This window comes from Artemia franciscana, chromosome 15 (assembly GCF_032884065.1).
Source record: "Artemia franciscana chromosome 15, ASM3288406v1, whole genome shotgun sequence".
Taxonomy (NCBI): domain Eukaryota; kingdom Metazoa; phylum Arthropoda; class Branchiopoda; order Anostraca; family Artemiidae; genus Artemia; species Artemia franciscana.
This window is the reverse complement of record NC_088877.1, coordinates 41,923,933-41,947,598: the sequence shown is the minus strand read 5'-3', so window position 1 is coordinate 41,947,598 and position 23,666 is coordinate 41,923,933. Positions and strand designations below refer to the sequence as shown.

The 23,666-nt window shown below is 34.7% G+C and overlaps 1 protein-coding gene across 7 annotated transcripts in view; it reads left to right on the top strand.

Moving 5' to 3' along the window:
- The window catches only part of LOC136036496 (L-lactate dehydrogenase-like), a 102,199-nt gene that overhangs the window by 64,119 nt on the left and 14,414 nt on the right, over nt 1–23,666 (top strand). For 3 of the 7 annotated variants that reach the window (XM_065718771.1, XM_065718767.1, XM_065718769.1), the window contains exons 2-5: nt 2,701–2,959; nt 6,304–6,437; nt 13,633–13,924; nt 18,604–18,777. In XM_065718771.1, the coding sequence (XP_065574843.1) occupies nt 2,725–2,959; nt 6,304–6,437; nt 13,633–13,924; nt 18,604–18,777 (835 nt within the window). In that variant the 5' untranslated portion in view covers nt 2,701–2,724. Of the gene's footprint in view, nt 1–578; nt 962–1,012; nt 1,405–2,700; nt 2,960–6,303; nt 6,438–13,632; nt 13,925–18,603; nt 18,778–23,666 lie in introns of those variants that run through there. The other 4 variants (XM_065718770.1, XM_065718768.1, XM_065718772.1 and 1 more) reach the window with 4 other exon arrangements.

The window sequence follows — 23,666 nt, the reverse complement described above, 5'->3', positions numbered from 1 at the left end:
TCAGTTTCTTTTTCTCTGGCTTTAGTTCTGGAAATGTAATTCCTGTTATTTGAGTAGAATTTTAAGCTGCATCAATGTTTTTTTTTCTTCAAAATTTAGGAAATATATTTGCATATCTTTAAAACCTTATAAGTTGGGATTGAGCAAAGTTGTGAAGCTGAACACAATTTTTGGTACTTCATTTAAGCAGAAAACATATTTTGCAAGGTTTCACTTTTATAGAACAGATTTTCAAAGGTCATCAAGGTCAGGACCCTCTAGAGAGAGAAGAAGTTGAGGTAGCTATTTCAAAATACCTTCCCAGGAAATACTTTAGCCTGTAGACCCATCCCTGAAAGATTCATTTTCCTAAACTAACCCCTTCCCAAGATAGCCAAAAGTACCTAAAATGTAATTTTACTTTGAATTAAAAGTAAATTTCTACTTTAGCTACTTTTGGCTATCTTCAAATGGGTTAGGTTATAAAGATGAAATTTTCAGGGATGGATCTACAGACTAAAGTAGGCCCTGGGAAGGAATTTTGAAGTAACTATATCCACTCCATCCCCCTCTCTATATAATGCAAATTATTGTATATTACTGCTTATTATTGCTCACATTTCATCCTATCTTACTATTATAGGCCTAATCATAAATCAGTGCTTACCTTACACAATTACAGATCTTAACCTTGTTTATTAAAGTGTCCCCCCTAACCTTATGTTTGCTTATGGTATACAAAAAACCAGGTTTGTGATGTCATATTAGTACATATTTACCTTTATATGCTATAAAATACCTTTATAGTACTTTAATAGTAGGCTACTAAATACTACCTTTATGGTAACAAATGGCTTATTTCTTTTTTTTTTTACTGGTAAGCACTGCTTTATGAGCATAATAGTAATATAGGATGGAATGTGAGCAAAAACAAGCAGTAATTTGCAATAATCTGTATTATATACAGAGGGGAGGAGTAGAGGTAGTTGCTTGAAAAAACCTTCTCAGGACATACTTTAGTCTGTAGACCCATCCCTGAAAGTTTCATTATCTTAACCTAACCCCTTTCCAAGATAGCCAAAAGTAGCTAAAGTAGAATTTTAGCTTTTTATTGCTGTGGAAATACCAACAATATGCATTTTTAAAATTTAGAAGGGAATTGGAACCCCTGCTTAGACTTTAGTTCCTGTAGTTTTTCAGATTTTTGCTCAAATGTGCTTTTGTGTAATTTCCTCCTATACTGAGATTCAGCTTGTCTAAAGGGCTCCTTTGTCATGTTCATGTATTCTATGGTGCCTATTCTTTGGTATTCCTTGGTAATGGGTGCATTCTGCTTGCCAGTGGAGGAGGATTTATGGAAGTCTTATGATCTGGTACACAAAGGATTGTCCAAGCTATTGCTGTCTTTGTTTGCTTTCAACAGAGGTAAGGTTTTGTTAGCCTATGAAAATTTGAATGTTTTTCATTGTTGACATGGCTTCCCTTGCTGATCCTTAGGATTCAAAGACAATTATTATTCTCAAAGGTGGTAAGCAGTTTCTTCTTTTCTGCAAATTTATTTCTGAACTAAGATTTTTCACCAAAAGTACTAGTCAAGAAACATTTTAGGCATTTTTTTTTAAACTTGCTGACAGATTAAGCTAGTTTGAGTCACTGGTGCTGAGTAAAGATAGCCTACCACTAGAAAAGACAAGAAGCCATAGTCTTCATTTAGCACATCCATGAAAAGTTACTTCTGGACTCATCCTAATAGGGTTTTTAGTGTTATTTTTTTTAATGATCTATTAATTTTTAATCCCACCTCCTCTTCTCTTGGTGATATAACTAATTATAAAAAACTTTTTAAAACAAGGTATGCTACTATAAATTATCAGACCATAAAAATTAGATTCTTGGTTTTGCAGGGTGCTCTACGTACTCCCTCGCCCAAATGAATAGTAATGCTAAAACTTCTTCTCAATCTACTATAAATCTTTCTACATCCTCCCAGTCTTCCCTCAAAACCTGTATCAAACCTAAGAGTAGTAGAATGCCATACCCTTACAAGATCTTTAGTCACTCACTTCTAATCCTTTTGCCTACTCCAAATTCATACCTTAAGTATCAAAATATAATTTAAATTCTTTTATCATAATACTAAAAACAAAATGGGCCTTTTGTATTATTCAGTGTATTTTTTATTGTTCTTAAAATTTTCTTCTATGCATTTTGAAATTTTCATTATGTGTCTATGCTAAATTTATGCTATTCAAAGTGAATAAATCATGTTCTCTTCTATTCTACTGTGATTTCAAAGCTACAGGTATTAGCCCCAATTTTATTGTGCCATCTTACAAAATATGAAGGAACTATTTGATTTTTTTTTCTTAGAAGGAAAAACTGTCTTTTAGTTGTATCATCAGTGACATTAGGTTTCTATCAGTGACAGTCCTATGAGAAATCTCAAACTTTTGAGGATCAGATCAATTTGAAGGACATGAAAACTACTCTTACTAGATATAGTTTATGGATGAAGACTCACATGTACATTGAACAAGCTATATCTTTTTCTTTGTATAAATTTTTAAATGTCTGATTTGATTGGCTTTGTCATTTTTTCCGGTTTGGTTCCAAATTCTTTATTTGCAGGTTTAGTATCTTGACTGGTTGATTTATTCTGTCTTTGTTATTCCTAATATTTTTCGAAATTGTGAACATTACAGTGATCCAAATTAATTTCAGGTATTGCCTACATATTAAGCAGCTATGTTGAATTTTAGACATAATCTGATCAAGCTGATTCCAAAACTGTTGAAAGCTGTTATTGCTCAAACAGCACCAGTTCACAGTGCTCTCAGTACCTGTTACTCAACATCATTAAAATACTCCTTCTCGATCTCAAATACACTCCAGAAAGTACAAAATCCAAATTGCTCTAAGTATGGAATTACTCCAGCTCATAGAATCCATCAGTCACAACTTAGGGGAGCTTGCTCACTAGGTATGACTATTTTCTTTACTTATTAGTCCTGAAATGCTATTCTGGAGTGTCATGAAGGTTCAAAACAACAGCAGCATAAATTCATGAAATTGAAGGGGAACGGGGGAATGATTCATACTTAAAATGAACAGTAAAATCTACCAATGAGTAGGCAAAACCCAAAACTAACAAAAATTACAATGAATAATCAAGTTAATTCTAAAGTGAACAAAAATGACAGCAAACAGAGGTTGGAATAACTCCATTAAGAATTGTGCTTTAATGAAAAGAAAATAAGTATTAAAGATTTTCTCTTTTATAATTATAATGTTGATGTATAAACATTTACTATGACTTCCTTTAATCAATATTATTAAATATTTAACAATCAGTCTACTTTCATTATTTTTTTCCAGTATTCTTGATTATTGTGGGTTTTTTTCTGTTTGTCAGTTCATTTCTGTTTTATCATGTAAAATCTGTTGTTTCTGTTTTTCTCGTTTTTTTTCTGTTTTGTCAAGTAAAAATCACATTGCTCAAATATGCAGTATTTAGGAAAAAAAAAAAAAAAAACAGTTAACACTCATGTAGTGGCATGACTTCATCAAAATCCTGAGGGAAGGGGCAAAGTTGGAGCCATTTTTTTCAATTCAAGTGAAAATGACTGTGAAACTGAAAAATCAGTCATATAGTGCCATAAAGATAAAAATATACTGACAAAAACTGAATAATTTCTGTGGATGCTTGAATGATGTAGTCTTATCTTAGTTTTGGCCAGATTTTGAAGGAACAAAATTTCATCTGGGGGGGGAGGCAAACTGAGGTCTGGGAGTCGCAGTTTCCCACTGCCCCATATTAAATTATGCCCCTGCACTCAAGCTGTTCAGAGGTATTAGAGGAAGGGCATGGCATTGCACCAATCCTATTTTGAAACATCGATTCTTCTGGTGGTGTTCTGTTTTTATTGTATAGCTGTTAATGCTATGGCAAATAAAGATACACTGCTCAAAATATATATTACTTTCAGTTGTAGCGTCTGGTCTTTAGAAGATTTAGGGGGCAGTAGTCCATCTCCTTGATAATTTCTGTTCATCTGAAGTTAGACTTTGCCATTCAATTTAGCTGTCATTTGTTTTAGATTTTGTTTCAGAGGTGGTTTCTGTCATCTTTGTGTTTTATGTGATTATTTATTTTGCTTTCTGTTTGTTTTGGGTTTCGTTTATCCCTTGATGTTAATTCCTATTCTTTTTAAATTTGGATTTCATGTGACATTGTTTTTGCTCCTTCTAGGTTTTAGCTTGGCTTGGTACTTTTCTTTGAATGCCCTAATTTTTGAAAAATAATCAAACTGTAGTAAGGAGCAACCCGGCTCAATAGTAACCAAAACTCTAAAAAATTAGAATTTTGATACCAATAGTTACATCAAATGAATCGCATTTTAATGCTGATTTAAAATATATAAGTTTCATCAAGTTTAGTCTTACCCATCAAAAGTTACGAGTCTGAGAAAATTTGCCTTAAAAAATAGGGAGAACCACCCCCTAAAAGTCATACAATCTTAACGAAAATCACACCGTCAGATTCAGCGTATCAGAGAACCATATTATAGAAGTTTCAAGTTCCTATATACAAAAATGTGGAATTTCACATTTTTGCCAGAAGACAGATCACAGATGCATGTTTTTTTTCAGTTTTTCCAGGGGTGATCGTGTCAATTCAGTGGTGCCAGAATGTCTTGAGAGGGCTCATTCTAACGGAAATTAAAAGTTCTAGTGCCCTTTTTAAGTGACCAAAAAATTGGAGGGCACCTAGGCCCCCTCCCACGCTCATTTTCCCCCCAAAGTCACTGGATCAGAATTCCGAGATAGTCATTTTATTCACCATAGTCGAAAAACCTAATAACTGTGTCTTTGGGGACGACTTACTCCCCCACAGTCCCCATGGGAGATGATGCAAGTTACAAACTTTGACCAGTATTTACATATAGTAATGGTTACTGGGAAGTGTACAGACGTTTTCAGGGGATTTTTTTTTGGTTTGGGGGGGGAGAAGTTGAGGAGGGAGGGGGATTATGTGTGAGGATCTTTCCATTGAGGAATTTGTCATGGGAGAAGAGAATTTCAATGAAGGGGGCACAATTTTTTTTTGCATTATTTAAAAAAAAATATGAAAAGTTTTTTTCAACTGAAATTAAGGAGCAGTATTAAAACTTAAAACAAACAGAAATTATTACGTATATGAGGGGTTCACCTCCTCGTAATACCTCCCTCTTTACGCTAAAGTATTTTTAGTAGTTTCAACTATGTATTCTACCGCCATTGTGATTCAGGGGTCATTCTTAAGAAATTGGGGCAAAATTTAAGCTTTAGTGTAAAGAGTGAGGTATTGACGAGGGGGGAATCCCCTCATATATGGAATAAATGCATACGAATATAGAAGTTTGTTACGTAGATTGATTCATAAGTCATGTATTTTTTTTACAAATGAAAATGTTTGTAAGAAATTAAAAGTTCTAGTTGCCTTTTTAAGTAACCAAAAAATTGGAAGGTAACTAGGCCTCCTTCCCTGCTCCTTTCTTTTTCAGAATCTTCTGATTAAAACTATGAGAAAGCCATTTAGCCAACAAAAATTAATATGCAAATTTCGTTTGAATTATTTGTGTGCAGAGAGCCAAAATCAAAACATGCATCAATTCAAAAATGTTCAGAAATAAAATAAAAAACAATTTTTTTTTAACCGAAAGTAAGGCGCGGCATTAAAACTTAAAACGAACGTTTTTTACTATTTCAAAAAGTAGAGTTAAGAGAAAGAGTCAAACTTTAGCGTAAAGAGCGGGGCGTTGAGGAGGAAAAGCCCCTTTCATATATGGAGTAATTTCTTTTCGTTGTAAGTTTTAATATCGCTCCTTACTTTTTTTTGTTTTTCTCCTAACTTTTTATTTAATTAATCAATGCTAGAAATGATATTTGGGTCTTACTGAAAATTTATCCTTTGTCTTGTGTTTCATTTATTCTTTGATATTCATTCCTGTTCTTTTTAAATTTGAATTTTATATAATCTTATTTTTGCTCCTTTTACTACGGGTCTCTTCTTGAAACATCCCAATTTTTGAAAAATGATTCTTTTTACATTAATGCTAGGAAGAATATCTGGGTCTTACTGGTCACCTGATCACCCAAATTGCCTTCTCGTATCCTAAAATTACTTACACTAAGCTGTTAGATTTAATTTATGTGTTTAGTTTAATTTACTTATTAAATGTTATTCTTCCTCTATTTGTCTCAATTGCTTCAGCTTTATTCTTTACTCACCTTCTTGTGCAAAAGTTCTTACCTGTTCATACGTTTGCTGTTGGGTTTTTCTAGTAAATTCTGGAAAGCCCCTTAGAGAAAAACTAATGCATGATTTTGAACTACCCTCACCCTTATCTGGTGGTAAAGTCACCATTGTTGGCCTTGGACATGTTGGCATGGCATGTGCAATTAGTATTCTATCACAGGTACGCTTATTTCTGTTCCAACTCTCTCTCTCTTTCTCTCTCTCTCTCTCTCTCTCTCTCTCTCTCTCTCTCTCTCTCTCTCTCTCTCTTCTATTGCAGTCATTTTTCTGTTCGAGCCTAGAGTTACTCTGAACCTAGCGAGTGGTTAGGAATAATGATCTAGAAATGTGCACGTTTTCAAAACTGAAAAATCAAATTTCATTTTTTAACCCAAGCATAAATATTAGTTGTATGTTTTAAAACTCTTTTTTAACTCTTCTAATATTTTATTTTATTTTGCTGAGAAATTAATATGCATTGAATACGGGTATGAGTTAAGTATCTGAACCAAAAGGAACTAGCTTATGAACCCAATCGGATTATTTTTTGTACTGTACTGTGTTTGATTGCGCAGTTAACTTGCGGATTTAATTGTGAGGGATTGCTCACTTCATACAAAGTGAGTTATTATTTATCATAGTTTATAATTTAGTTCCATAACTGAATATTAATAGGTTATTACCATCTGCAAGCCCCCATGGATATTGTGTGCGAGTGATTAACCTACTTAACATTGAATATATTGGTGTTATTGCTGATTAAAAACTGTCATATTTACTTTTGGTCAAGTAGCCTTGAATTAATGCTGATTAACAGTTCGTGAATCTGCAGTGTCTTGTTGGAATAAATGACGGGAAAAAAGCAGCCCCTAAGGCTACCACCCGAGAAGGATAATCCCACTGAAACCCTTAGCCAGTTGCCATTCCAACTTACCTCTTAAACTCTTCCTAGACCCCCCCCCAACTACGCGATCCAAAACAGTTAGCCACTTGTCAGGAATTCATGCCTTAGCCGACTCTAATGAAAGAGGTGAGACGCCTGGCAAAAAGAGGAAAAAGGATGAAACTCGTTCGCCAGCGTTAGTGCAACCCCTCTCTTCAAATGTCCCAGAAACTAGTACTGCCTATTACCCCAATTATTATACTGTCTCAATCAAGAAAACCAATGGCCAACCCTTTTCAAAAGATCGAATAATGCAAATTAGGAAAGCTGTCTTTCTGATCACCAAGGTAAATTTTGAACTTGTTTTCAAGCAGGACGAGTCTATTGATATTTACTTTACGTCTTCTCAGGTGGCAGGCCATGTCCTGCCAAAATCCAAAGAAATAATTCTTGATGGCTGGAAAATTTTAGCCACAAAAAAAGATGTGGAAAACTTACGCAAGTATGTGCTGTATGGTGTTGATACCGGTGTAAAAGTGGAGGAAATACAAACTGAACTAATAGATTCTTCAGGCCTTCTCATTAATCCTTCAACTGCAGTAAGGCTAAGTTTAAACAAAGAAGGAGTCCTTCACCCAAGCTGTTGAATCCTTATTTCCTGCAAAGTTGAGCTAAACAGAGAAATATTCTTGTACGGTATGTCCCTTTTTTACAAGATTTATAAGCCTAAGCCCCTACAATGCTCCACTTGTCTTGCACACAGCCACAGCAAAAAACATTGCAAACAGTCCCATCCGTCTTGCCTTAAGTGTGGGAAAACAGGCCACGCAATTAGGGAATGACCTGAGTCAGACCCTTTCTGCAGAAATTGTAACCGTAAGGGAGACACCGCCCTCCAAAAACAATCTTGCCTGGCTCACCAAAAGCGAGTCATAACACTTAGAACATCTGATAAAATGAACCTACCCTACTCAGTTGTAGCTGCAAGAATCCCTTAGCAACCCACACCACCTCGGCCCAGTAGAAGCCAAGCAACAGTTGCTCTAGAAGACGCAAAGACAGTATCATTCCCAAAAGAGGCAAATAATGTTCATACTCAAGGTTCTAGTCAGTTCCCCCATCCCTTACTTAAAGTTTACTTCAACATCCTTCCCTCCAAAATATTCATCCAAAAGTAGCCAAGAATGGCAAAGGCTTGCAACTTATCTCACAGTCAGTCACTTAATTGAGGTTAGTAATGAACCTGAGGAAAGCAAAAATATTCTCAAGAAGAAAGCTATCACTAAACTCCTAGGTGATGAGATCTTACAAGCAGCTATAGCTCAACTATCCTCCATCAAAAAAGACATAGATTCCACATCAAAGCTAGCTAAGCCTGTATAATCAACTGCAAATCAAATTAACACAGGCTCTGACAATGCCACAACCAAAAACGGCAAACTTTCCATCCCAGTCCAAAATTACTACCAATAATATTTCGTCGGCTGAAGAAGAATTCCAGTATTCTAATCGAGGAGATGATGAAACTCAGACCACAATGGATGTTTAAATGTGTACTATACAAGATTTTACGTTTCTCACGAATTTGTCACTGTGCAATAATGTGGATTAATTTTAAAGATTTAATTTTCATTAATGGTTATTGCCACTTCAACGTAATTGGAATAAAGGAAACGTGGCTTTCAGAAATTGATGATGCTAATGAATTTTCCCTCCCTGGCTTTCAAGCTATTCGTATTGAAAGAAAATTAACCAAGTCCTCTGGCGGCATTTCCCTTTATATCCGGTCAAGTCTAAAATTCACCAGGCTATTAGACTGTGAATCCTTATTCTCGCAACCTATAAATAGTAGATGCATTTATTCAATAATCGTAGAAATAAGTGTTGACAAGAATTCTTTTATCTTTTCATTATTTTATAATGAAAAGATAAAAAACCTCATTTCCGACACCTTTCTTTTGTAATTTGCTTGATGATTTTTCTAGTTTTATTAATTTACCACAAAAGAAGGCAATAGTTTTTGGGGACTTCAATTGTAATTTACTAAATGTTAGCAATAATAATGATTGTGATACCTTCTTTGAAACATTTACCTCAAGTGATCTTCTTCCCATAATCCTTTTTCCTACTATAGTTGATCCTATGAGGTCTACAGCTAGGCTACTGTAATTGACAACATTTTTGTATCCACTTCCCTCTCTCCCTACTCTCCCTACCAGCTACTCAAACCTCTAGAACTAATGCCCCTACATTAAATAGAATATATAATATTGTGAATATGAACCAGTTCACGGATCGTTTGAAATCCTTCGCCTTGTCCAAGGTTTTGGATTGTCAGGATGTTAATTCAGCCACAAATGGTTTTACCCATGGACTTGAGTGATCTTATCATTTCAACCTTTCCAGTCCGTAAATCAAACCGAAAAACTACCCATATACGCCCCTGGATGTCCAATAGCCTGATAATCTCTTCATACCGAAAAAATGCCCTAAATAAGTTAGCTTGCAAAACCAGTAGCGTTATTGACCTGATTAATTAAAAAAAAAATACAAAAATCTATTTACCAAACTCGTCCGGGAAGCAAAAAAATTATTATTATTCAAAAATCTCTCACTGTAAAGGGAACTTGCAAAAAATTTGGTCCACAATAAATAAAATTCTTTAAAAAAAAGGAATTCGACATCTGTACATATTAACCTTAAGGACATTAGTGGCAGATTAATCGACCCAATTTCAGTACCGGATGCTTTTAGTAATTATTTCACTAATATTCCGAATGCTAACTTCTGTTCCTTCTCCCAGTCAATACACCCTAGCAAGAATCCCAGATCCATGTTTTTCTCTCCAACTGATCGTAAAGAGGTGCTTCAAGTTATCGAATCTCTCTCTAATAGTAGTACACCTGACTTCTTTGGCATAAGTAATAAGCTTCTTAGGACCGTATCTTCCTTTGTTTGTGAACCCATTGTGCACATAGCAAACCTGTCAATGACCAATGTCGTCTTCCCAGAAATATTTAAATCAACAATTGTTATCCCGATTCATAAAAAAGGCGATCCGTCTGAGATAAGTAATTATCGTCCAATCTCACTTCTCCCAGTTATATCTAAAGTGCTCGAGAGAATTATATTCCGACGTCTTTCTCCCTTTTTATTTGGGATTCATTCTTCAGATTCGTTGATTTCTCGTCATCAATACGGCTTCCGTTCCAAATTTTCAACTCCTCATGCACTAAGAGACGCCACACAGTTTATGCATTCCCAACTTGACCTTAAAAATACTGTATTGGGCTTATTTTTCGATTTTTCTAAGGCCTTTGACATGGTTGATCACAGTGTTTTATTAAGTAAACTCAACAACTTAGGGATTCGTGGAGCTCCTTTCTCATGGTTCGGCTCCTATCTCTCTGGTAGAGCACAGAGTGTGAGTCTGGACGGGGTGACTTCACATCCCCTACCTGTCCGGAGGGGCGTCCCTCAGGGCTCTGTTCTTGGTCCAATACTTTTTCTCCTTTATATTAATGATTTGGTTACGGACCTGGGACCAACAGTGCACCCAATACTTTTTGCTGACGATAGCAACTTTTTCATCACCGGTCCTAATTTACCATCCGTCATCACCTCTACTCAAACCCTTCGCAATAGAGTACATGAGTGGTGTCTCGTTAGCTGCATAACCATTAACAGCAAGAATCGTCAGGTTGTATTATTTTGAACCCCTTACAAAAAAAAATGAAGCTCAGCAAGCACTTGGCCTAAAATATTCTACCAATCTCCTCCCGCAGGTCGAAGTTGCCAAGTTTCTTGGTGTCCACATAGACTCCTCCCTATCATTTGTAACACATGTGTCCTACATCAGAGCCATAATCTTGCGACAGGTAAGTATGATTAATCGTGTGAATTATTTTCTTTCTCCCGATATCCTTGTCACCCTTTTGTCCCTTTATTACTCTTTTATTTACCGATATATCTCATGCTGCGGATCTGTTTGGGATCCGCATTATCCCAAACAGATCCGCTTATACTTCAGTTACCAAAAAATTAAAATCTGCCCAAAACCGTGCCGTCAAAGCAGTTTTTCGGATGCCCCGACTATATCCCACCCAGGACTTGTACTCCGATTTTGGTATTATCCCTTTTGTACAAATAATCAAAAAATTAAATCTATCCCTTGCTTACTCCGCTTACTATAAAAATCTTCATCCCCAATTATTGTCTTATTTTAATGATAAGACAATTTATTATTAATTAATAAATTCTGAAGGGCTCTATCTCCGTTCATCCAACCGTTCCTTCATTGTCCCCAAGTGTGTCTCTAGTTCCGCTCAGCGATCCCCCACTTATAAATTTATACTCCAATGGAATATAATACCCTCCAGTGTCGAGCTATCCTCAAATTTTCGCACGCTGTATTACAATGTGCTAAAATTTTGGTATTATAATTCTCTAAATTTTTATTCACTTTGCTTTAAGTACCCATGTTTTCTCTTTTCTTTATTTTTCTCTCTTCTTCATTTTCAATTTTTTGTTGTTATGGTCCTCAACAAGTTTGCTTCCAGGATCTTTATTACCATTGGTCTTATCTTTTTTTTTATTTGAATAAATTGAATTGAATAAACTTTCTAGAATTTTTATAAATATAATGTGGTAAATATTCACATATTCAAATAATTTAGCTTCCTCACTATTGAGTAAAATTCTATTTTGAGTTCTTTAAGAGGCTGAACAGCCCATAGTAAAAAAAAACAAAATTAAAACGTGTTTCAAAAGAACTCTCTGATGTGAAATAATTATCATGTAGCTGATTCAGGAAAGGTAGTTCCTGAGATGTTCAGATTTGATGAAGCTTACATTATTAGAAAGCTCAATTTTTGTGTTTTTGACTAAATATAGCAGTATTTCATTTTTAAAATTCAGGTAAGGACAGTCTCTAAGAATGTTCTAGCATAAGTGGCATGAGAATGTTCTAGCAACGAATTATCATTTGAGCAATTTGACAGCTTTGAAAGCTCCCTGTGGTGCAACACAGATTGATTGAAAACCATGGTGGAATAATTTCACTGCCTTTTCAATCAAATGTTAAATCACAGGTTATCAACAGCTGTCGATGGTGGCTGATTTCCTGGGCAAATTTGCTAATGGGTCCTTTGTCTTTGAGACGCTCAGCTGACACTAGGATTTTCAGAATTATTTTAAGGTATAAAATCCCCTTAAGAAATCCTTGGCAGACTTCTAAGTAATCTAATGGAGAGGTGAAAGTAAGGACTGAAATTTAAATTGTTTTTCCTTTGGTGAAGGGGATACAATATTAATATTTATTTCATTTATTTTATCTTGTTCTATTTATGTATTCTGTTTTATGTCCCCTCGTTTGGCTTATAATAATCTATTACCGTAATTACTTGAAATAAAATAATGTAGCCCGTATTTTACCTTAGCACCATGTTATAGATTATTTTCTAGAATTCTTAAAAATATTCTGGTAATTTGCTTAAATCCTTCCCACTCTCCTTCCCCCTCTTTCTCTTCCCCCCTATCTATATCGTTTTCTGTTTTATATATTTACCTTTGTTTATCAGTTTCTGTCTAAATGGTATGTCTATTGTTCCAATTCTTTGCAGGCTATGCAAAAGAGGGCATGTATATGTATATATGTTTACATACCTAATATACCGATAATATATATCGAGGCATGAAAGGACTGCTGAAAGCATTTCGGCCTTAATCTTAGTAAGATGATATTGTTGTCAAAAATATGTACAGTTCTCTTTAACTTTGATAATTAAAATTAATAGAATCATTAAAGTCTCGGGTGAATTTTCTCCCCGTGAGCAATGCCATTCTGAAAATGACCCGAAGTTCTGGTAAATGTGATAAAATAAAACTAACCAAAATAAGCATGCTTTAGACATATTCACAGTATTAAATAATAAAATACATTAGCAGAAACTTAATAAAATAACAATACAAATTATTCTAAGTTTTGATATGATTTTGTCTCCCTCCCTCCTCTTCTCTGTCTCTGTCTCTGTCTCCCTGTCTCTGCCTCTCTCATCCCCTCTCTTTTGTACGGAAGCTATAAAAGAAGTTAAAAAATCTTCAAAAATCAGACAGTATTTATGAACCTTGCTGTATTCATCTCGCAAACTGTTTTTTTCTAACACGCTTCTTTTGAAAAACCTTTTGTATGCTAAAAATATTTCTGTAGAGAGCTAGTCTCACTAACAGTACTCATTCACAGGAAGGGTGTGCGAAAGCACAGGATGGCTGGCCCCTAACCCCCCATTGCACTTCCTGGCTGAAGGGCCAAGAAACGTAGATCAGCACCGCCGGTACGGACTGTAAAGTCTAATGCCGTATCCTTTACCTTTTTTTTTTTTAGTCTTCGTTGATTATAATTCTGATAGTAAATTATGGGTCAGACCGTCTCTCTCTTTCTTTCTTTTTTCTCTTTCCCTCAAAAACTATTTGTAAGCTAAGACTATTTTTTCAGAACATTGCTAGTGAGCTGGTCCTCGTTGATCGTAACCCTGATAAACTCAGAGGAGAAACACTGGATCTCCAGCATGGTCTTGCATTTGTAAGAAATGCACAAGTTTACGGAGATACTCAATACTCCGCAACAGCTGGCTCAAAGTTGTGCATTGTTACTGCTGGAGTACCACAAGGACCTGGGGATTCACGCACTAGCTTGGCACCAAAGAATTTAGAAATCTTCAAGGAAATAATTCCGAGATTAGTCAAGTATAGCCCAGAAACAATTCTTCTTATAGTTACAAATCCTGGTTAGTAGTTAACATTGCAATTACTTTTATTTACTCTTTAGATGTCATTCTATTTTCTAATTATCCATCATTGTAAATAATTTCTTAGACCACAGTGTTTTTCCATTTACGAAAAATTAAGAGAGACAAAATTAATTTAAATAAAGAAGTGGAACAAAAAACGAAAAAACGACCGCAATAAAACATTTACGAAAAATTAAGAGAAAAAAACGGGTTTAATTTAAATACAAATATATAATTAAATATATATATATATATTAAATATATATAATTAAATATATTTAATTTATAGTAGTGCAACGAAAAACGATAAAAACAATCACAATAAAGCACTAATTAATAAAAAAAATCCTGACATTTCGGCTCCACGTCCGGTAGCCTTTCTCAATGGAAAGAAAAAAAATTAGAAGAAAAAACTGATTTTTAATAAAACCATCTATAAAACTGATTAAAAAAAAACTATGAAAATTTATGTACAAAAACTATAATAAAATATAAAAAAGTAATAAAACTGATTGTAAAATAAAACTATCTAAAGAAACGACAAACAAACACACATTGGAGAAAGAAAGAGAAAAAACAATTAAAAAACAAAACAAATAAATAAAACCTACACTCTAAACACTTCCAGAACTGTTGTTACTCACTGAACAAGATAAAACAAATATCTATAGCCTAGTGTACAAAAGGTAATTCTCCTCTTTACAATCAATGGATAAATGGTATCTATTTAAAATGAAGACTATTTATTTGAAGAAAAAAAGGTCATAAAACCCCAGGTCACCACCCCTGATTAAATTTACCGGGTTAATAATATTTATACTATATATAGCACCCAGAAACTTAAACATTATAAATTAAATGTATATTCCGTCCATTTAACCGTATTTTTTAACCGGACGTGGAGCCGAAATATTTAGATTTTTTTTTTAAATTAATTTTTTTGCCGTTTTTTTTTTCGTTTTTGTTCCACTGCTTTATTTAAATTAAATCCATTTTTCTTTCTTAATTATCTATCTTTGTATGATAGTGTCGATACCAATTACATCAGTATTGTAACAAAAATGGTTTTCTGCTGATTAAATTTGTTTGCATAATTCAGGAAATGGAGAATCTAGAAATATGAGTTTGTTTCTCTGCAAATATGTGTCTAATACTGTTTTTAAGCGTACTGAAATGTGGGGTCGGATGATTGAGCCCTGTACTTGGCAACACTGACAACAAACGCTGAAGAAAGATCTCTGATACTTGAGCCCTGTGTATTGCAACAGTGATAACAAACTCTTTACTAAAAATCCTGCGGATTCAATACTCAGACGAAATCTCAAATGCTGATGTGTGTTATCGCCGATCTAACATCCAGCCCACAGCCTCGATTGTCGAACAGAAGATTGTGTTGACTTGGCCAAGTCACGAGAAGACTCAATGACCGCATCATCAAGCAAGTACTTTTAGCTGCTCCTTGGTCAAATTGGCACAGATGTTGTGAAGGGCAATTGAAGAATTTGTGGGCAACTGTCAAAAAACTACCTCGATACCATTGGTGGATTTCGAAAGTTCGGCAGAAAGAGGTAGAGCTGCTGGTTCCAATTTGCTGAAGAGCTGGCGCGAGTTCGCGACAAATGGGAATCAATCATGCGGTCTTCTAGATGCCGGGTGAGGGGTTCACGTCTGCTCTAACAAGTAAGTTCTGATACTTGAGCTGTGTGGCAGCAGTGACGTTAAAATCTGAAACTCGATGCCCTAGGCTGGAACCCTGTAAGTGGCAACAGTGACAACAAATACTGAAAGTTGATGTCCTGTGATTTAGCACTTCGTGTTGCAACAGAAACATCAGACGCTGAAATTTGGTGTGTGATGCTTGAGCTGTGCGTGTTGCACAAGTGACGCAAAGACGTTTCGATTTGCCAAATCTTATCTTTTATTTTAAAAATTTAAGGGTTTTGGAATATCAATAATTATCAATATCTTTTATGCTCAATGTTGAAAATCATCATACACTATTTTAAAATGGGCTTTATCTCCTCTGTAACAAGCCAAAATCAACAGCAAAAACTTAACGTAATCTTCTTTACGACAATCTACATGTGACTGAATTAATTCCTTTCAATGATGAGTTCGCATGTTTTAACAGATATTAATTAGCACAAGGAACCGTTACCATTCACCATATGATTTCCAGTCCAATTTGAAAAGGCAAATAAAATAGCGTATAGCCATACTTTTCTGAAAATCTTGGGGAGCCAGTTTATTTGAAGATCAGAATAGTTTGAAACAACATTTGTAATTATTCCTGGGCTGTCAAAGTGGTATTTAAAACCCAAATGGGTTTTAGTCCCATTTGGGACTCGACTCCCTATAATATTGTAATATATCCATTATGAATTTGGCAACGACTCAAAAGTGTTTCACGATCTTAAAATTAAATCAATTTCCTTTTGGCACTTAGCACTCCAGTCACGAGTGCCAAGTAGAGGACGGTAGTCCCCCTCCCCTATATTTAATATTATATACTACTTTTATAAAATACTTTTTTTGTATTTAATTAGAACTAAATTGAAAAAAAAAATACTGACTCTCCCTTACGTTTACATGAAATGGTGCCCCTTACTCCGGTTTTTGGGCAGATAATTTTTTCACCATCTATATGCGCTCAATTTTTAAAAGCAACTTTTTGTTCTAGAAATTTGCAACTTTGGAATAAAAAAATATTGCGCTATAAGAAATGCGTATAAAAATGTTATGCTGAATTATTTGGAATTGGTTGATTTATTCTGCGTCAAACAAGGGACATTTTTCGTTTCAGAAACAATCTTTACTCTCTTGTGTAAAGAACGCCCTCTCCCTTTTTAGGTAATGTGTCACGGGTTCTGTATTTTGAAACAACGAGGATAAGTAACATTGGGACGTTGAATGTCTCAATTTTATAAATATCAATTCTTAACTAATAATTTCTTTTAATACCTCGGCTACCTCCACAACTTTCAATGCTTGAGCAATGGATAACCCTGTATGAAGGCTAATTTTAAGATAAAAACAATAGAATAAAAAATTGTGATAGAATTTGACCACAATTTTTGTCTATGATTTGTCTAAAGTAAATGATTTTAGTTAGACTAATTGAGTCACGCATTCAATCTCGTCATTCATCTCGTCTCGTTCGTCTATTGAGCTGTATTCAACGATTGTCATTTCCTTCATAAATGAATTCTGATTCGGGTATCGACAGAGATTAAAAGCTATTGCTGAATCACCAAAAATTGGGTTTATTCTTTATTATTATTAATTATTAGTATTAATAATATTATGAAATTATTCATCATTATTTATTATTCTTTACTATTACAATATTCATTATTCTTATTATTCTAGCAGTACGACAATAGTGTATTGTCAGCTGTGTATTAGGTTTGTGTATTAGTCAACAGTGTATTTGTCAATAGTTGTAATAGTGTATTGCATAGTGCAGTACTTTCAATAGTGTACGATAACAGACCTTTTAACTTTTGAGGAAAATCGCCGAAATATTATGAGGAAGAAATTGGAATCAAATTTTTAAAATTCTGGTTCGGAATAATTTACTATAATCGTGTGTATTCTTCATGATTCATTCATCTGAGAATAAATTATCCATGATGAATGATACTATAATTAAATGAATGCTGTGGTTAAAGTAAGTTATTGTGAATTAAAATATTGAGCGTTTGATTTCTTTCTCTTGGGGAAGTGGTCTTAATTTCCTCTGGGGAAGGGGAGTTCACTTAATTGGATGATAGGTTATATTAGGATTGCTGCCAATATAACCTTAATCTTGTTTACTGCTCTCAGTATTAATCAGAAAAATATTCATTGTAATAATTTCAAATTAATTACTGTTGTTTAAGATACTTAGCACATTTTATAACCGAAATTAGGGTATTACGGGAGCTTGAAAGCCTTCGTCTTGAAAGCCAGGGCAGTCTTTTTCCTTTTTTATTTATTTTCAATAAAAATAAATAAGGGTTTTTCAATGAAAATACCCAAAAAGTTATTCTTCAAAATCTAAGAGGAACCTAGGGAGCAATTGCCCCTCCCTCTTGCTATTGAAGCGCTTTTAAGCAGGGCTTGACTTGAGAGACCTGAAAACTGTTGAGGATTGAAAATTTAACCACGTGGCTTAGAAATCAAAGCAGAAGGTTCTCTTAGAGCCATATATTTTAGTCCTTGGCTCTTAAAAAATCCTTATGTTGCTCGATCAAGGAGAACAGAGGGACTACTTTAAAGCTCTTGTGACTAAGTTTTTTCTTCTTTTTTTTACGGGCTTAAAATTTCCTCCAGATAAACCAATCAGGTTGGATTGAAACCTTTTATTCTAGGATTTAATTTGCTGTTTAATGATTGACCTGACTGGATTAATTTATTGACGTGTGACTCCAAATCTTCACGCTGAGAACAGATTCCATTTGTCTCTTGAGAAATCCCATTATTTTGGGGAAAACACTGATTGGACTAGGTCGTAGAGATTAGTTATTAAAATAAATTTTTACCACGAAACTGTAAGAAAATAATTTTTCTTATTTTCTTTGGTTCAATGGCGTTGTCTAACTTCGTAACTTTTTGCATTAATTCAGTTTGTTGAAATTTTATGCTAATGAAAGGTTTTGTCTGCATTAACACTTCAGGCTATTTCTTTATTTCAGTTGATACTTTGGCTTATGCTGCGTGGAAATTAAGCGGCTTCCCAGCCAACCGTGTCATTGGGTCGGGCACTAATTTGGATTCTTCGCGTTTTAGATTTTTGTTGTCACAGCGGTTGAAGGTGGTGCCATCTATATGTCATGGCTGGATAATTGGTGAACATGGTGACTCTAGCAGTTAGTACTGAAATTAGCTTTTATCTTTTTGGCGAAATAACAAAGGTATTATTAATTTCTGAAAAAACACATCAGATGAAAGTAATTAATAAGTACTGAAATAATGGTGGAATAATCCGTGAAAGGAAGTGGAATAAAACGCAAGTAATCGCTGTGGTGGATCTTAATGTTATAGTATAGTAACTGTAATTTATTTGACGCTAAAAAAAGCCACAGGGCCATGGCCGCAAAAAAGAGAACAACATACAAATACAATTAAAAATTCTATTCAATGTTTTGAAATTAACTATTAAAACAAGAAAAAACACCAAATTAAACTGAGTCATCATATAACACCCTCACGCTGAGTCATGCCCTCATGAATAAATCATGCCAGATTCCTAATTTTAATAAAACACCCATTCCCCGATCATTTTTCCACCCACAACTTTCCCCAAAAAAATGCAATAACTTTTCCTCCCACTCTCCACACATCGGGCAACTGTAAGGACTACCGTTCATTCTAATTCTTCCCAAATATCTTCTTCTTCTCCCAAGTGGCATAAAATTACCTCTACAAGAAATCATCCAAAGAATATCATCTCTTAAACAGCTCAACTCTCAAATGTACCTTCTTTCCCTATGTCTCTTTTACCACAGAATACAACTCAGAATAGTCAGACGTTCTGATCTAGCACCCCCTCTTCTGCATTTCCTGATCAACTAAAGTTGACTATACCTGTTTAAATACCTCTCCAACATCCCCACTCCCCACTTCATTCCTCTGAAATTCCACACGAATCCAAAATTGCTTTAATCTGCCCCATCCACAAACATCTTCTACCGTCTGGCAGGAACTCCACCAATGCTTCACCATTTCTACCAGCCTCTTACATCTTAACGCCAAAATTCCCAAATCACCTTTAATAACTAAGCTATTAAGCCTCTCACTTAAACCTAGCATCCTTCTATAATACCTTAATTGTAGTCTTTCTAATATAACACCCTTATCAAACCCCCAAACTTTGACTCCACTCTCCATCACTGATCTGATCTACACTCGCTTCTGTAACTTAATATCTCTAAGACCTACTGACCTGAAGGAATTACTTAGAGCCATTCCTTTCCCCCTTATTTTCAACTAATTCTACATGCTCACTCCACTTACCTCCCTTAATTAACCTACACCCTAAGTAAGTAAACTCATCCACAACAGGTAAATTATCCCCTCAAATCCTAAACTCCTCTTTCCCCCCCTTATCATTTCTCCCAGAAACCAAAACCATTGATTTACTAACACTAAGTATTAACTCTCACTTAAACCTAGCATCCTTCTATAATACCTTAATTGTAGTCTTTCTAATATAACACCCTTATCAAACCCCCCAAACTTCGGCTCCACTCTCCATCACTGGTCTGATCTACACTCGCTTCTGTAACTCAATATCTCTAAGACCTACTGACCTGAAGGAATTACTTAGAACCATTCCTTTCCCCCTTATTTTCAACTAATTCTACATGCTCACTCCACTTACCTCCCTTAATTAACCTACACCCTAAGTAAATAAACTCATCCACAACAGGTAAATTATCCCCTTAAATCCTAAACACCTCTTTCTCCCCCTTATCATTTCTCCCAGAAACCAAAACCATTATTTACTAACACTAAGTATTAACTGTCTCGTAATATTTCTCTAAAATGTACAAAAGCCTCTGTAGGTTTTCTTCTGAGTCAGCCAACAGGACAGTGTTGTCAGCAAACATTAGAATAAAGAACCGCATCAAATGAAGCTGTACCACTGACACCTGGTGGCATCATTCAGACACAGTTAAAACAATCTTAGAGAAACTTTTTAACATTGTATTATTAATAGTCTGCTTACCGAAACTCTATACATATATTTCCCAACCCTCACTAGCGTCTCAACAACCTAATTATTATTTAACTAACAATTAATAATGTTTAGCGTAATTATATTTAACGTCTAAATTTAATAATATTTAAGTTAAATAATATTTAACTTAATAATAATTAATAATAATGTTTAATAATAATGTTTAATTTAAAAAATAATAATATTTATTTATTTCTACAAAACGTATCAGAAGGCCTATGTCTAGTAAACTCTTTATTAATAAATCTCTTCTAACATCATATAACGCTTACCTAACGCTTACCTATTTAAAAACGGAGACCAAAATTTAACATTTTCATATTGGCTTATATTTTTATATATATGTATTATATTATTTTGTATATATATTTTATATTTATATGCTGCTTATAGGTTTATAATGCATTTCCAAAATGAAACATAGTCATTTGGGTAGCCCTAGATACTTGCTAAACCTATTATGAACGGGCGTTATTTAGCATTAGCTGAATGGTGTTATGTATAAGCCTTGGGCTTTCTATCCTGAAGCTTTCTAGGCTGTTTTTCCTATCATAAGCTTTTTTGTGAGAGGGGGGATTTCACGTTTTCTTTTTTTCAAAAATGCGAGAAAAGTTTTTCAGAGTCTTTGGTTAAAGTTTTTCAGAGGGGTCTTGCGAAGGGGAGATGTTCCCTACAAATTAGGCTGTTCGTCTATGTAGGCATGACCTGAAACTTTTCGTCTGAGACGAAAATTAGAATTTTCTGGATTTAAAAGAATTTTCTGGGATTCTGATAAAGCGTGAAGTCGAATATGTAATTATAACTGTTTCGTCTGCTGCAGTTTTCTGCAGTCTTTTTTTCTGAAATCTAGGTATTCCTGGTAATTTTATCCATTTTCCATTAAAATCCTAATTTTGTTTTGCATGCTCAATTCAGAAATTTAGTTAGGCTTTCTCTACTACCCTTATTTATTAAAGTACCAAGGACACTAAAAACGAAATCTGAATCTGGTTAAATGGAAACTTACACAACAATATACGTCTGTAACCATATAACCCATAAACCATATGCTTTACACCGAAAACTATAAAGTACCAAGGACACTAAAAATGAATTCTGAATTTTGCCAAGTGGAAATTTACGCTACCATATACGTCTGTAACCATATAACCTATAAACCATATGGTTTACACTTTAAACCATATGGTTTACACCGTAAACCATGAAGTACCAAGGAGACTAAAATGGAATCTGGTTCTTATTGGTTCAGTGGGAACTTATGCAACCATGTACGTTTTCAAAAATTAGAGAACCACGAGAGCACAATTTTTGATGAAAAAGATCTACGTGTGTAGTTACACAGTTTAACGCTTAGTGGGAACTTTTTCAAACTTAGAAGTTTGAAAATAAGCAACGTGTGTCAAAAATTAGCGGAAAATGAGTGAAAAAATGTATTATGGAGCTCTAGAAACTCTGGCCTTCTTAATTATTTTATCAAAAGACGAGCACGGCTATAAATCTAAGCTTTTGTAATTTATTTCAGTCATGCACTTAGAGGAGTACTAAGATACAGGACAGTAACGAAAAACAAGAGCCAAGAGCTCACACGGCAATTGTGACGAGGTCGGAGGGGCCCAGAGCCTTTAGCCCCCCCCAGATGGTCGAATCGGGGAAACGACTGTTATCAAGTCAATTTGTGCAGGTCCCTGACACGCCTACCAATTTTCATCGTCCTAGCACGTTCAGAAGCACCTAACTCGCCAAAGCACTGGACCCCCCCCCCCCCCCCCAACTCCCCCAAAGAGAGCGGATCTGGTCCGGTTATGTCAATCACGCATCTAGAGCTTGTGCTTATTCTCGAACTCGCCAAAGCACTAGAAATCCCTCCAACTCCCCCAAGAGATCGGATCTGGTCTGGTTATGTCATTAACGTATCTAGAACTTGTTTTTATTCTTCCCATCAAGTTTAATCCCAATCTTTCCACTCTAAGCTTTTTCCAAGATTTCTGGTTTCCAATATTTCCGTTACCTCCCTCCCCCCTCCCAATGTCCTTGGATCCGATCCGAGTTGAAAATGGAGCATCTGAGACATGACATCTTTCAATATATCAAGTTTCATTAAGATCCAATCACCCATTCGTCAGATAAACATACCTCATTTTTCACAATTTCTTGTGGACGGAACCTGTCCACAAGCTGGTGTATTTTTGAAGAAATATCAAGAATCCCATATTTGCTTGAAATGTACAGGTTGCGAGTCCAAAACGGCAACTGCAGAAGATATTTGCAAGAACGGAAGCTATGCATTAATATGGATGCTATTAAAATTATTAAAGGCTGGACACTTCAAATTGTTAGTTATTTGACTTACCTAGAAAAGAATATTCTTTGGAAGACCAATCAAGCAATCCTATTCTGTAAGATTTGTCCCTTTAGTTGACTATAGATATAACAAATACTTATTATCTTCTGATTTAAAAATAATCTTTACTGTTACTTCTTTTATAATCATTTCGTGGAGCTTTTTTTTCTAAATAAGTAAAGTTTCCACTTTTTGTTATGGCAACAAAGGAAAGCCTTTAGCCTTTCCTAAAGGCTTTCCTTAAAATCTTATAATTGCATAACAACCAAATGAAAAATCTTAGAATATTGTGATTTTCTGGTATGAATAGCCTATGTAAAAGTCAGGTGCCAAAAAAAAGTGTTTTAGTTTCGATGTCCTTGGTAATTTAAAGTTTTTGGGGTTTTGGAGAACAATAAATGCAAAATGATTAGTTAAAAATCAAAGGCAATAGAAAAATAGGATTAAATTTTGAACTTAGCATGCAAACATTTGCTAGTAAAAGATTCGAAGCAGTTAACCCAATTTTAGATACAGAGCACACAAACACTTACGCACACACAAAAGTACATTTTGATGACTTGTTTGAACAATCTTAAAACGTTCTATTAGGAGCTAACGTCCTATTAGGAGTTTGACATAAAACATCAAATTTGTATTCAGGTATTTTGACGGATTGATAAAAGAAATTATCT